The following is a 16,310-nucleotide window of genomic DNA, read 5'->3' as shown; positions in this document are numbered from 1 at the left end:
GTTTCCAATAGACATGCTAAAAAAAGACATTCTGTACTTACAGCTCGCATAACCAAAATGAATTTTAATTTTCCCAATGCTACTGCATTTTTTTTTTTTTTGCTTTTTTTAGGCCGCACCTGTGGCATATGGAGGTTCCCAGACTAGGGGTCCAATCGGAACTACAGCTGCCGGCCTACACCACAGCCACAGCAACGCAGGATCTGAGCCACTTCTGCGACCTACACCACAGCTCACAGAAATGCTGGATCCTTAAACCACTGAGCGAGGCCAGGGATCAAACACGACAATGGTTCCTAGTCAGATTTGTTCCCACTGCACCATGATGGGAACTCCTCCCAATGCTTCTTAAAATGGGTAAAGCTGTGCTTAACAAAACAAACTAGAAAAAACAGATTTCTTTAAGCTGAAGATCAGAAGTTTTAGATTGAATCAACCATTAAAACTATTTTTAATGATAATAAATAAAACTTTTAAATGTCTATGTTTACAAAGAATATATACAGCATTAACAACTTGAGGGTTTCTTCCCTGAAATGAACTTTTTGTTAAGGAATGCCTACAAAAATACCATATTGAAAAATGGGGGGAGAGTTTTTAAATCTTCATTTCTAGCACTTTAATTACTAAAAAGCCACTTACCGTGGTATCTGAAGCCTCAGACTGCACATCTATGTTTAGCGATGTGCTCTCAGCTACAGAACCAGATCCCACAGCTGAATCTATAGTCCGAACATCCTCCTCCTCATTTTCTATAGCCTGAAATATTTTATTGATATAAATCATACAACTATTAAAAAGGGCAGTAAAATGTTAAAATGGATGGCACTTTTTTTGAAAATATATTAACTTCTCTGGGGTAGCATCAGAACATCATCAGTATATATAAAATAACTAGATACATTATTTAAAAGTTCCAAAACTTACAAGAATTTTTTGGAGACGTTTCATATATGACTTTTCTTGTTCTTTAAGGTGATCTATTAGATGAGTAAGACGCTCAACATTAGCAGATCTTTCATTTTTCTCTACAAGATCTTCCCGCATGGAACTAGCTTTAGCAATATAATCACAAATCTCAACAAGCCTGCTTACAATCTGCAGGGGAAATATTTGGAGGGGGGGACCATGAAAATAAACAATATGTGAAATCAAGCATAATTTATTCAATAGTAACACTTTTATAGATTTTTTTCATTTTAAATACAATAATCTAAGATACTTCTAGGTTTATTGTGTGAATTCATACATACAAAAGATCTGAATCAAATTTAGAATTTAATCAAAACATAACAGGCAATAGTAACAACTGCAGTTACTGTTAACTTAAAAATTTCAAAATTAGTTTCAATTTACATTACTTGAAAAACTTTATCAATTTTTTTTCTCTTTTTAAGGCCACACCCATGGTATATGGAGGTTCCTAGGCTAGGGGTCGAATCAGAGCTGGAGCCTACACCACTGCCACAGCAACGCCCGATTCAAGCAGCATCTGAAACCTACACCACAGCTCATGGCAACACTGGATCCTTAACCTGCTGAGCAAGGCCAGGGATTGAACCTGTGTCCTCATGGATACTAATCAGATTTGTTTCTGCTGAACCACAACAGGAACTCTGAAAAACTTTATTTTATAAAACAGCATACCATAAACTACTATTCATATAAATTTTTCTAATGTTTATATATTTCTTTATAAATAAATAAAATACTTTTAAAAAAGAATTATTTTTTCAAAAGTATTACATAACCATAAAAAAAAAAACTCTTACAAAAGTCTTCTATTAATCACATTACTCCCAACTCCTCTTTACTAAAAACCAGTAATATGGCATTTGGGAGATAAACAGAAATCTTAATTTACCTGAATATAATTATTATGGGTAAAAAGAAATTTACAACATTACAAATAAATCTGATAGATTAATGAGGAAAGTCAGAGCAGTACCTTAACTCTACCTAAAATTCCTATGTGCATAACCCAATACAATTAAAAAAAAAATCTTAATGCTTCTACTTTGAGGTTTATGAAAACAAAAAGCAAAAGAAAGAAACTTTGGAATTCCTGCTGTGGCACAGAGGATTTATGATCCAGCCTGATTTTATGGAAGGGAAGGTTCAATCTCCAGACCTGGAGCAGTGGGTTAAGGATCTGGCATAGCTGCAGCTGTGGCATGGGTCACAGTTCCAGCTCAGGTTCAATCCCTGGCGCAGCAACTTCCATATGCGTGGGGGACAGCTGAGAAAGGAAAATAAAAAAAGAAATCTTATCACCTGGCTCCTCTCCATTGCAAGCGCTCCTCTCCCATCTTCTTCAGAGACTTGACAGTTTTGCAAAAGGTCATTACTTAAAGCAGAGGCAAACAACTCTTTACATTGCACTGATCCAGTCACTTCTCTCTTTTGAGGATTTATAGCAGCATCTTTGCTTTTGTTAGTATTAATCTGCATAGGCAAAAAGTTGAAGGGCTTTCGGTTTTCACTAAGCTGACGTTTGTTGTTAGCAGCTGTTGCTCTACCTTGAGAATCACTTCCAATGCTTCTCTATGAAAAAGAAATCAAATTCCACAAACATTAATTTTTCAAAATTAAACAAAAATCAAATGTTTTTAGTTTTACCATGAGCTACTGATTCTGATGGAGGTGTACATAAACAAATGTACTGAAAGATTCAAGTGCTTCAGACCTACAAAATTCTTTTAATATCAACATTTGATTAACCCATCTTATTTCTCATTTCATCTGAGACAATTCAACTGGTAAGTATGACCAAGATTAAATGATGTAGTAGAATTATGAACCATATTTATAATTCATATTGCTAGTCACACTTGATTGCAGAATAATACAGGCTATGGACCCAATGAATCAGTTAATTAATATGAACATCAACAAAAAGATGTGTCAATATGAAGCACTTAAAGTACTTGACCTAGTGCCTGACATATAGTAAGTGTTCAGTATTTAAAACATAGGTGACTAAATGATATATGATCATCACCATTATCATTCCAGACTTGAATCTACTTTTATGCATATTTAGAAACCTCAGTAAGTACAGATGTAATATAAAATGTTTGTTAAGAGTATATTATCATTTCTCTTGCTTTTAGTTCTAAATTTTCTTTCAGTGATTATAAATACAAACAATAGTTCTATTCTAAACTTAACCCAGCACATCCCACACTTAGCCAATGATAAATATTCTAAACTGGACCTCCCTTTTGCTTAATAGCAATCTTAGTTATTAGCATGCAAAATTTAGTTTCAAGATGAAATCATTTAGTCACATAGTATAATAATATAGTCCCAAAAGACCTGTCCTTAGCAAGTTTAGAAATAAGGACTTTGTTGCCCTCCAGGGACAGTCACCATCACCACTAATTAAAATTCTTTCCATGTGCACAGAAACTAAGAAAAAGGAAATAAATAGCTTAATTTTCATTAAGATAAACTATTTACTCTATTGTAAGTATTTCCCACAGTTGCAACTTGATTTTAAAAATAATTTACAAACCTGATCTAAATCACTGAAGTTTATCCGTTGTTTAAGTCTCTCTAATTCTGCCTGCTCGGGAACAGACATCTGAGTCATGTATCTACTATGTGGAAATGTATGTGGAGTCTTTGTTCTTCGCCTTCCAACTCCTGGCGATGACTCCGGAGAAATATCATTAGTTACCCTTTTATCACTTTCCACACCAAGCTTTTTCTTATTCTTTTCTGATGATCTATTTGCCTTCTTCTGTTGGCTACCCCAATCCTTCAAAAAATAAAGGCAAAGGTTAATCCATATTGGAAGAATCTTCTAGTTTAACTACAGTAAAACCTTTTGAGATATTTTCTTATCTACAACAAAACTCCCTTCTCTACTTTCCCTCCACCCCAATCCAGGTGCGGGTGTTTCTGCCAACCTCTTGTTCCACTTGCCCCACCCAATCTTGGCCTAGATGACTGGAAGAGAGAAACATATCTAATCCAACCTGAGATAATCATACTTTAAAATTTTTAATTGGAACTAAGAGGTAACAAGAAGTATATGACTGCAGCCATACTGAAAACTTTAGAATGAAAGGGCAGCCAGATGGATCAGAGGAGAGAACTGGTCTGTGAAAAGAAAGCTGTGTTAGGCAGAAGCAAAAAATCAGTGTTGTGAAAAAGTAATTCTTGACAACTTTCTGGTTGCTTTTTCTAGTGCCTTCCTAACACTCAGCTATATTCTTTTTTTTTTTTTTTTTTTTTTTGTCTTTTTGCCATTTCTTGGGCCGCTCCCGCAGCATATGGAGGTTCCCAGGCTAGGGGTCCAACCGGAGCTGTAGCTGCCAGCCTATGCCAGAGCCACAGCAATGTGGGATCCAAGCCACATCTGCAACCTACACCACAGCTCATGGCAGCGCCGGATCCTTAAACCACTGAGCAAGGCCAGGGATCGAACCCGCAACCTCATGGTTCCTAGTCGGATTTGTTAACCACTGCGCCACGACAGGAACTCCTAAAACTCAACTATATTCTTTTAACTTGTTTTCCATAAAACATTTTTATATCCTTATAATACATCTCCTTTTTGGCTTAAGCTAACTCAAGTTGATATGTGACCTGCAAACAAAAATGTCCTCAAGTAATAAAACAAGCAGCCGACGGTCTTTAATATCTTGCCCAGCAAGAAAAAATGAGTCTACTTTACAAAGAATTTCAGTGAGTCTTACTTGGCTAAGTCAGGGGGAAGCTGCATTTTAACATTACTAGTCTTACCAGCCAGAATGGCCATCATCAAAAAGTCTACAAACAATAAGTGCTGGAGAGGGTGTGGAGAAAAAGTACACTGTTGGTGGGATTGGAAGGAAAATTGGTGCAACCACTGTGGAAAGCAGTATGGAGATGCCTCAGAAAACTAAACATAGAATGACCATTTGATCCAGCAATCACACTCCTGGGCATCTATCCAGAGAAAACCATGACTGAAAAAGACACATGTACTCCAATGTTCACTGAAGCACTATTTTCAATAGCCAAGACATGGAAACAACCTAAATGTCCACTGACAGAGGAGTGGATCAAGGAGATGTGGTACATATACACAATGGAATATTACTCAGCCATTAAAAGGAATGAAATACTGGCATTTTTAGCAACATGGATGGACCTAGAAATTATCATGCTAAGTGAAGTCAGCCATACAATGAGACACCAACATCAAATGCTTTCACTGACATGTGGAATCTGAAAAAAGGACAGAATCAACTTCTTTGCAGAACAGATACTGACTCAACAGACTTTAAAAAACTTATGGTCTCCAAAGGAGACAGTGTGGGGGGTGGGGAATGCGCTGGGGTCGTGGGATGGAAATCCTATAAAACTGAATTGTGATGATCACTGTACAACTATAAATGTAATAAATTCATTGAGTAATAAAAAAATTAGTGCAACAGACTGCACAATAAAAAAAAAACATTATTAGTAGTGTTATACTAGTAGTGAATAACACAACATCAATGGCAAGATACCTACCATATTGTTGAGTCGGTCATCAACACCCTCATTGCTCCAGTTGGGTAAATCCTGATCATTCATGCCTTCCTCAAAAGGACCTCCTCCTGTGGCCATACTGGCTTTTACGATTAGTTTTCTGCAAAGCAAGTGAAAACTAACCTTATTAACACATAAAAACAAACTCTAATACTTAATATGAAGCTTAGCAATATAAAAGAATCTCAGAAAAGTTGATTTTATGGAATAAAAGAGGCACTGTCAACCACACATCACAGACAAAATGATTTAGTGCCATAGGTATAGTATGATTGGCATGTATTAAGTAGCTGAGGTGATGGGGAAGAGGAAAAAAAGCCTCGGAATTTTTACCATGAGTGCTGGCTTGCATGCTTTAAGGTAATTCAATTTATTCAACACGATCCTAAAAGGTAGAGTAATGAGGTAGGAAAAGGTAAATAACAGCGAGAACCAAAACTACTTTTTGAAAAGAAACCAGGAGTTCACTTGTGGCACAGAAGGTTAAGTATTTAGTGTTGTCACTGTCAGCAGCCCAGGTTGCTGCAGTGACATGGATTTGATCCCTGGTTCAGGAACTTCTCCATGCCATGGGTGTGGCCAAAAAAAGATAAAAAAAGAAAAGAAAGAAAAGAAAAAAAACTAATACTCCCAAAGCCTAGGCATCTGTTTTGTGCCAAAGATTCAAAGAGGGCAGAACTGCTCTGTATGGAACATGGAAAGAGGTTTGGTTTTAATGGGAAGGAAAGTAACGGTAAAATGAAAACAGCAAGAGAGAAACAGGACTAGGTTGGTGAGTGGCCAATAAAAGCCCAGAATACAATGGCTAAGAATATTTTTAAAATAGCAATGCCCACTGCCCTATTTTATATTACATTGCTGCTACCTCACAGTTTTCCCTAAATCTTGATATAGTCTACTAAAGTCACAAATACCATCACTAAAAAAAAAAGTGGGGGAGTTCCCACTGTGGCTCAGTGGGTTAGGAAGCTAACTAGTACCCATGAGGATGCAGGTTCAGTCCCTGGCCTCACTAAATGGGTTACAGATCTGAGGTTGCCATGAGCTGCGGCGTAGGTGGTGTAGGTTGCAGACGTGGCTTGGATCCTGAGTTGCCCTGGCTGTGGCATAGGCTGGCAGCTGCAGCTCTGATTCATCCCCTACCCTGAGAACTTCCAAATGCCACAGAAGTGGCCCTAAAAAGCAAAAAAAAAAAAAAAAAAAAAAAATTCACACCTGGGTCAGAGAGCTGAAAAACAGAAGAAACAATGGTATAAGTAAAGGTTCAGAGACAGAGATGATCATGAAAAAGTAAGATTTCTACAGGGTCTTGTGGAGGACACTGGATTTCTACTAGTTATGGAACTGCGCAGGCTGGAGGGGAACTGAATGAAAGAGATGAGATAACTTTACCTACAATTCAAGAGGCAGGGAAAGCCATTAGACAGGATTATTACAGGTTTCTCAGTTTACAAACACTACACTAACACGCAAAGGATATAATTTTTCCAAGGTCATTCAACTAAAAATGTCAAAAAAGAATACAAATCCAAGTTGCTTTGATTCTAAAATCCTAACTTCTCTCATTCACTAGAATGTAGTATTACAAGGATTATCACCATCCCTGACAAAGAAGGATTTATCCCATGGGTATCTGAATGCTAGGACGTATATACTAAAACAGATTAAACAGATTATATGAAAGGTTAAATATTATCATCTCAAAATAAAAAATAATAGGCTAAATTCAATACAATTTGAAAAAAATCTTAAAAATTATGAATACACTGGCACTTTCTTACAGCTATATGTATTTTTACTTATTTTCAGTGGCATGTATTGCTTTTTTAAAAAATGTTACTGAGGTATAGCTGATGTACAATATTGCATAATTTTTCAGGTGTACAATATTATATAATTTTCAGTGATTCATAATTTATAAAGGTTATACTAAATGAGCATATATTACCTTAATAATTTTCTAGAGAGTTGAAAAGTTTATTTTAAATCAATAACTAATGATTTTAAAATGTGAAGGATCGTCCTATTAAAAGACCAAAACATGACTGTCACATATTAGTTATTTAGCATTGTTTTTGTTGGGCTGCACCCACTGCACATTTTTTCCTGGGCCAGGGAAAAAATCCAAGCCACTGCAGTGATAACAACAAATCCTTACCTAACCTACTTACTTAACTGCTAGGCCACTAGAGAACTCCTGCATTGTTCTGAAGTTGTTTCAAAATTGAAACTCTTACAAAACAGAAAAATATGAAATAGAAATATTAATATGGAAAAGAGAAACAGTTGTATTCTTAAAAATTATGTATTAAAAAACCTAGAGAAGAGTTCCTGTCGTGGCGCAGAGGAAACGACTCCAACTAGGAACCATGAGGTTGTGGGTTCGATCCCTGGCCTTGCTCGGTGGGTCAAGGATTAGAGGTTACCGTGAGCTGTGGTGTAGGTCACAGACTTGGCTTGGATCCCTCATTGCTGTGGCTGTGGCATAGGCTGGCAGCAACAGCTCCGATTTGACCCCTTAGCCTGGGAACCTCCATATGCTGCAACCCTAAAAAGCAAAAAAAAAACCAAAAAAACAAAAAATTAAACCTAGAGAACCTCAAAATATCACAAATAACCAGTTAGAAATATACTGGGTGGGCATGATATCCCTTAAAATAGTGCTAAAAAATAAAATTATCTAGAAATAATATAACTCTGCCCTATGTGAAGCAGCAGGATTAAACTCTATAAAACAATGTTAAGAGAACATTTAAATAAGTAGAAAAACAATCTCCCCTGATGAGAAGACTACACACACCAATTTTTCTAAATATAGAGACTTAATGAAATATCAACTTACACAACTCAGTAGCAAAAAAGCCTACAACCCAATTGAAAAATGGGCAGAGGACCTGAATAGACATTTCTCCAAAGAAGATACACAGACAGCCTACGAGCACATGAAAAAATGTTCAACATCACTGATTATTAAGAAATGCAAATCAAAACTACTATGAGGTACCATCTCACACCAATCAGAATGGTCATCATTATTAAGTCTGAAAATAACAAATACTGGAGAGGGTGTGGAGAAAAGGGAACCGTCTTGCACTGTTGATGGGAATGTAAATTGGTACAACCACTATGGAAAACAGTATGGAGGTACCTTAGAAAACTATACATAGAACTACCATATGACCCAGCAATACCACTCTTGAGCATATATCTGGACAAAAAAACTTTCCTTGAAAAAGAGAGATGCACCTGTATGTTCACTGCAGCACTATTCACAATAGCCAAGACATGGAAACAACCCAAATGTCCATCACAGATGATTGGATTAAGATATATATACAATGGGAGTTCCCGTCGTGGCACAGTGGTTAACGAATCTGACTAGAAACCATGAGGTTGCAGGTTCGATCCCTGGCCTTGATCGGTGGGTTAAGGATCTGGCGTTGCCATGAGCTGTGGTGTAGGTCGAAGACCTGGCTTGGATCCCATGTTGCTGTAGCTGTGGCGTAGGCTGCCGGCTACAGCTCCGATTGGACACCTAGCCTGGGAACCTCCATATGCTGTGGGAGCGGCCCTAGAAAAGGCAAAAAAAAAAAAAAATATATATATATATATACACACACACACACACAATGGAATATTCAGCCATAAAAAAGAATAAAATAATGCCATTTGCAGCAACATGGATGGAACTAAAGGCTCTCATACTAAGTGAACTAAGTCGGAAAGAGAAAAACAAATACCATATGATATCACTTTATCTGGAATCTAATATACAGCAAAAATGAACCTTTCCATAGAAAAGAAAATCATGGACATGGAGAACAGACTTGTGGTTGCCAAAGGGGAGGGGGAGGAAGTGGGATGGACTGGAAACCTGGGATTGACAGATGCAAATTACTGCCTTTGGAATGGATAAACAATGAGGTCCTGCTGTATAGCACTGGGAACTATACCTAGTCACTTATGATGGAGCATGATAATGTAAGAAAAAAGAATGTATACGTGTATATGTGACTGGGTCACCTTGCCGTACAGTAGAAAAGTGACACAACACTGTAAACTAGCTATAATGGAAAAAAATAAAAATCATTATTAAAAAAAAAAAAATAAAAAGAATAATCCCACTGGGATTTCCCTTTGTGGTGCAGCGGAAACGAATCCGCCTAGTATCCATGAGGACAGAGGTTCAATCCCTGGCCTATCCCAGTGGGTCAGGGATCCATCGTTACCGTGGCTGTGGTGTAGGTCACAGACACAGCTTGGATCCAGTGTTGCTACGGTTGTGGCGTAGGCTGGCAGCTACAGCTCTGATGTGACCCCTAGTCTGGGACTTCCATATGCTGCAGGTTCAGCCCTAAAAAGCTGAATGATTCTTAAAAATCCCCGGGAAGTATAAACAAGTCAGGAAAAAATTATCTGAAAAATAAAAGCAAGAACAGCAATAAAGGTCAGGATATTCAACCACTTTCAGTATCTATATAGTTAAATCAGTACCAGCCCAAAAAGAAATCCTCAAATACATTCAAGTAGAAAAATTTAATGACAGAAGTTAATTATGGCTACTATCTATTTTGTTCACTATATGCCAAGCACCAAGCTAAATAATTTATATGCAGTATATCCTTTAATCCTCACAATTCTATGACATAGGATGTTTCCAGGTTGATGGGACAATTTGCCAACAACTTTGAAAAACAGTTTATTTAGAGCTTTAACAGGCTTTCTAAACTAGGATTCTTCATCTTAAACACAGAACACAGAAAGATGATTTCAAGGGCTATATTTTCTCAATTCTCCCAAGGATGGTGCCTACCAAGTACCATTCCAGACTCAGAGAAGAGGAATTAATTCTCAGTAAACAATGGATGCCTTATAGCATTAGAGTTTAATGCCCTCCCAACTGAAAAAGGCTGCCTTTATACCATAATACCAAGATAGCAAGTAGATTAAAAATAGGTAAGACTGAAGAATCAAGTAACAGACAACTAAGAAAAAAGAATGGTCTTTAAAAATAGAGAACTTACTAACTTGGAATGCAGAATAATAAGGAAAATGTTCAACCAATTTTACTTATGGGGGGACGATGTACCCAAGGCATATGGAGGTTCCCGGGCTCCGGGTCGAATTGGAGCGTAGCTAGCCACTGGCACACGACATAGCCATAGCCATAGCCACAGCCACAGCCACAGCCACAGCCACGCGGGATCTGAGCTGTGTCTGTAACCTACACTACAGGTCATGGCTCAACCAATTTTATTAACACAAAAGTGAATCCTAAGTATGCTAAGAATATGCTAAATGACAAATTGGGGGGAAATCTGAAATAAATATGAAATACATAGTTAATAACTTTACTAAAAAAGTGCTTGAATGAAAGCAACTGTTGGTTACAAGCATAGGAATGTGATGACTTTTGCTCTTTTCTCTGTCATCTATTTTCAGCTATATCTTAACATCAGTTTTATGTTAGAAATATATTTACGGAGTTCCCGTCGTGGCGCAGTGGTTAACAAATCCGACTAGGAACCATGAGGTTGAGGGTTCGATCCCTGCACTTGCTCAGTGGGTTAACGATCCGGCGTTGCCGTGAGCTGTGGTGTAGGTTGCAGACGCGGCTCGGATCCCGCGTTGCTGTGGCCCTGGCGTAGGCCGGTGGCTACAGCTCCGATTAGACCCCTAGCCTGGGAACCTCCATATGCCGCAGGAGCAGCTCTAGAAAAGGCAAAAAGACAAAAAAAAAAAAAAAAAAAAAAAGAAATATATTTATGAACTTTACAAACTAATTGATACCCATAAAGAACTATGTCCAGTGAACTGAAATGACTTATTTAAGTGAAACTTTTTGCAATCACTTTTAGAGAGCAGGAACTCAAAAAAAAAATACATAAGCAGTAGAGGTGATGCCATACTTAACATTACTAAAAGCAAATTATCTTAAAATGTAAATTAGAGTGGAAAATTAAGCTATTTAAATAAAAACTCTTACCAATTTTTTTCATTAAAAATGTTAGATTTTCTATCAGTAGAGTAATAAACTAAGTTTAAAATAAATTTATTAAGAATATATTTGGAGAGACGTTTTATATTCTAGTTTTTATTATGATAAATTCCTCCTAAAATGAAGAGCTTTTTCTAAGGATGTATTTATAAACTAATGACTTTAAATACCATTAACATAAGTTCCTAAAACAATTTAAAAATTTACATTATGAGTTCCCACTGTGGTGGAGTGGAAACAAATCCAACTACTGTCCCTGAGGATGTGGGTTCGATCCCTGGCCTTGCTCAGTGGGTCAGGAATCCGCCATGAGCTGGGGTGGATCCACACACAACTCAGACATGGCTCAGATCCCACACTGCTGTAGGCGGGCGGCTACAGCTCTAATTTGACCCCAGCCTGGGAAATTCCATATGCCACAGGTGCAGCCTAAAAAGCAAAAAATAAACTAATTAATAGAAGTCTATGTTACAATTAGTTTGAGAAAAATATATTAAAAAAAACTTGTTTGGCTGCACCATGGCATGTGGAAGGGATGCCAGGGATCAAACCCATGCTACAGCAGTGACCTGAGCCACTGCAGTAACAACGCTGGATCCTTAATCGCACTGGGCTACAAGGAAACTCTGGTCTATCAATTTTTAAAACTCTTTTCAAAGGCTATTTGCTAAATAAAGTCTACTAAGTTTATAAAGTAAACAACTTTGTCCACTGTTTCACTGTAATCAACATAAGATAGAATATTTAATAACTTAATAATGATACCAAATGGTTTGAAGAGTACACTCCTATCGAAGTAAAATTACTGACAACCTCAGTTAAGAGTCAATTCCATAACTGAAATGCATTTTTTGATGGGAAGGGGTTAAAAATAAAGGAAGTCATTAGATGATTTTTTTCAAGTTGTGAGGGAAAGCAGGCAGAGATGTTTCATTAGAAGGAAGGTATCTTGAGCATGTTTAAAATTTTGTTGGAATAGAGCTCATAGAGAAAGATACTAAAAATGCAAAAGAGAAAGAAGATAATGTGTGGTCTCTAAAAAAGTGGGAGTGACTGGCATCCAGGGTGTAAGAAAATGATTAGCTTCACACAGGAAAAGAACATCTCTTTCATTGAAATAAAAGAAAGAAAGGATGGAAATGAATACAGGCTGGTTAGCAGATCTGGTGATAGGAAGTTGAGGGAATTCATTTGTGACTGTTTAGTAAAAAGGATCATTCATTAATTGTGCCAGGTTAAGATAGCAGTGTCTGAGAGACTGAAGAAGAGTGATAAGAATGACTATGGGCAGCACTAGGGAGAGCAAAGGACATTCACTGGCATCAATAATGTATCGTTAATCTGCTGTGTGAATTTTTTCCCCAGCAGTGCTTATCAGTCTGGGTATAAAAACTCCATTGAATCCACCCAAAGTTGGGGTTTTGCCAGACAGGTTTAATAGAGAGTTCTCATTGTGGCTCAGAGGGTTAAGGACATGACGTTGTCTCTGTGCAAATGTGGATTCGATCCCTGGTCTTGGTTAGTGGGTTAAGGATTAGGCGTTGGCACTGCCACAAGCTGTGGTGTAGGTCACAGATATAGCTAAGATCCAGTGTTGCTGTGGCTGTGGCATAGGCCGGCAGCTGTAGCTCCAATTCAACCCCTAGCCTGGGAACTTCCATGTACAGCAGGTGCAACTAAGTTAAAAAAAAAAAAAAAAAATTTAAATTCTACTTCAAATAAGCACTTCTATCCATCCTATGACCTAGTAAATTAAACTGAAACTATTATTTATAAATTTCATTTTTCTACTTTTGAAAGCTTTATTTAGCTTCCTTATCTTGCAAAGAGATGAAATGCCAAAACACCACAGCAATTTATAAGCTACTTTGAGTGACTCCTCTTTCAGAAGAAAAAGTCTGTTGCAGGATTCTCACTATGGGAATTATTATTTATATATCTGCATAGAACATCACAGTATTAATTACTAGGAAAATATCCATGGCTAACTAAGGTTACCTTCAAAATAAAAAGAATTAAAGAAAAATATTATTTTCCCTAAAATCTTTAAAATTCAGATATTATTTCTCAAATAGTATTAAATTACTCATTACTGTCCCTGAAAATATCTTACTTCTCAACTGACAGCTATAAATCAAGGTTTTATAAACATTTATATAGGAGTTCCCATAGTGGCGCAGCAGAAATGAATCCGACTAGGAACCATGAGGTTGCGGGTTCAATCCCTGGCCTCGCTCAGTGGTTGAGGATCTGGCGTTGCTATGAGCTGTGGTGTAGGTCACAGACACAGCTCAGATCCTACACTGCTGTGGCTGTGGTGTAGGCCAGCAGCTACAGCTCCAATTAGACCCCTAGCCTGGAAACCTCCATATGCCGCAGGTGTGGCCCCCCCCAAAAAAGACAAAAATAAATAAATATTTATCCAAATAAAATAATGTAAAAAATATAGGTTTTTTTCTAAATATTTACTTTTCTAAAATAACCAAGGTTGGCATTTTATGTTATCTGTACCAGTTTTTTTTTTTTTGGTCTAAATTTTTAGGGCTGCACTCTGGCCTATGAAGGTTCCCAGGCTAGGGTTTGAACTGAAGCTGTAGCTGCTGGCCTACACCACAGCCACAGCCACAGCCATGCCAGATCTGAGCCACGTCTGCAACCTACACCACAGCTCACAGCAACACCATATCCTTAACTCACTGAATCCTCATCCTCATGGTTCATTAACCACTAAGCCACAATGGGAACTTTTGTACCTGTTTTCTAAAGGTTGCATTATTTGAAATATTTTATTAATTATATGAAGGAAAGACCCAGTATACTGTTTTGAAAGTCTTAATCCAATACACAGCTGTACTAAGTAGTTAACGGAAACTGAGAAGAAAATTTGTATTTGACATCATGTGTTGTTTAGTTTCATTTAAGGAATTTCCCAATTTCTTCTCTGTATCTAAAAATCACACAGGATCTTTTCAAATAGTTCTTTCAATTTGGCACTTTGTAAAAATTTCAATAATTTTTTAGATATCTCTCTATAACCACCCTCCTTAAATTAAAAAGAAAAAAAAACTCTTAAGGTATTAGGGGGAGGGGGATAGACTGCAACAGCAGACTGCAATGTAACACTCAATTAGAATCAGCAGAAATTTGATTAGACCTCACTCTGTACCAAGTATTGCATTGGGTCCATCTACTCTATGCAGAGCATTTCCATACTGAGAAAATTTAACATAACCTTACTTTCTATAAAAGCAAGTGAGAACCCCAAGGTCAATTAAATTCCGCTTGCTAAAACTTCTCTCCAATTTATATTCAAATTATCTCTTCTTTGTTATTGATTACGCATTGTTCCCAAATATCCCTCCTACTTCTTTAGCTTCAATAAAATCCAAATCGGAAGGGGTCCAGGGGGTTACAGATCCAGCATTGTCACTGCAGCATCTCTGGTTGCTGCTGTGGTGGAGGTTCAATCACCAGCCCAGGAATTTCCACAAGCCAGGGGCACAGTCAAAAAAATAAAATAAAATCCCAAATTGATCCAAAAGCACTATTTCCTTAGAAATTCTTTCTGAAAGAAGATGTTACTCTTCCTAGATGCTCAGATTCTCGGGGAAAAGAATAATGTTTACAGGCCGTTCTTATTTAACAATGCTCAACCTTCCTCTTTTAGATAAATGAGCCATCAGGAGTTCCCAACGTGTCGCAGCGGAAATGAATCTGACTAGGAACCATGAGGTTGTGGGTTCGATCCCTGGCCTTGCTCAGTGGGTTAAGGATCTGGCGTTGCCGTGAGCGGTGGTGTAGGTCGCAGACGCGGCTCAGATCTGGCGTTGCTGTGGCTCTGGCATAGGCTGGTAGCAACAGCTCCAATTAGACCCCTAGCCTGGGAACCTCCATATGCCGTGGGTATGGCCCTAAAAAGACAAAAGACAAAAAAAATTAAAAATAAGAACAAATTAGCCATCAAAAATATCATGCTTCCTGGAGTTCCTGTCGGTGGCTCAGTGGAAATGAATCTGACTCCATGAGGACCGAGGCTCCATCCCTGACCTCGCTTACTGGGTTAAGGAACTGGCACTGCTGTGAACTGTGGCGTAGGTCACAGATGTGGCTTGGATCTGGTGTTGCTGTGGCTCTGGTATAGACCAGTAGACAGCTCGGATTCAACCCCTAGCCTGGGAACCTCCATATGCCCTGGGTGCGGCCCTAAAGAGACCAATAAATAAATAAATAAATCACGCATTCCATCTTGAGTACCACTTGCTACTGTCCGCCGCAAGACAGTTTTACAGTTTTCTTGATAAATGGCTCATGGTTTCACTCTCCACTTCATTCTCTGCTTTCATGAGCTGAGTATTTGTAATGATTTTCTAAGACTCTGACCTCTGTTTCAACATCCATCTCACTTCTCTATTCTAATACTGTTCTTACTATGACCAGGATTCAAGATCCTGAACTTGTGAAATCCCTCTTTCCAAACCCAAGTCCTTGCATGTTACTCTTACTTGCTTGTTCCTGCCCAACCTATTACAGATCCTGCTGAATATTTCCAGTCCCTTGATCATGTCTCTTTTCAAGAATCCAGCAATCCCTCACTTCTTTACTCAACTCAAACACACACTCAAGTAAGTCATTCCAAAAATGCCTTGCCTAGCATCCTTGACCTCGTTACCTATTTACTAATTTTATCAACTCAATTATGGATAAACCCCACTAACTAGTCTCTTGTATTCTACTCTCAAACTGTCAAACAGTCGTATAGTTATAAAACAGCACTGACTGTGTCCAC

The 16,310-nt window shown here is 37.8% G+C and overlaps 1 protein-coding gene across 50 annotated transcripts in view; it reads right to left on the bottom strand.

The window, feature by feature from the left end:
- The window catches only part of PCM1 (pericentriolar material 1), a 108,048-nt gene that overhangs the window by 88,541 nt on the left and 3,197 nt on the right, over positions 1 to 16,310 (bottom strand). For 34 of the 50 annotated variants that reach the window (XM_085002992.1, XM_021077919.2, XM_085002997.1 and 31 more), the window contains exons 2-6: positions 5,509 to 5,626; positions 3,518 to 3,763; positions 2,275 to 2,544; positions 928 to 1,098; positions 643 to 759 (exon numbers count right to left, since the gene is read on the bottom strand). In XM_085002992.1, the coding sequence (XP_084859118.1) occupies positions 643 to 759; positions 928 to 1,098; positions 2,275 to 2,544; positions 3,518 to 3,763; positions 5,509 to 5,604 (900 nt within the window). In that variant the 5' untranslated portion in view covers positions 5,605 to 5,626. The remainder of the gene's footprint in view (positions 1 to 642; positions 760 to 927; positions 1,099 to 2,274; positions 2,545 to 3,517; positions 3,764 to 5,508; positions 5,627 to 16,310) is intronic. The other 16 variants (XM_085003003.1, XM_085003005.1, XM_085003007.1 and 13 more) reach the window with 1 other exon arrangement.

Source organism: Sus scrofa, chromosome 17 (assembly GCF_054392235.1).
Source record: "Sus scrofa isolate SSC_HxYL_T2T_F1_AM1 chromosome 17, Sscrofa_HxYL_maternal_Yorkshire_Landrace_v2.0, whole genome shotgun sequence".
Taxonomy (NCBI): domain Eukaryota; kingdom Metazoa; phylum Chordata; class Mammalia; order Artiodactyla; family Suidae; genus Sus; species Sus scrofa.
This window is presented reverse-complemented; position numbering and strand designations above follow the sequence as displayed.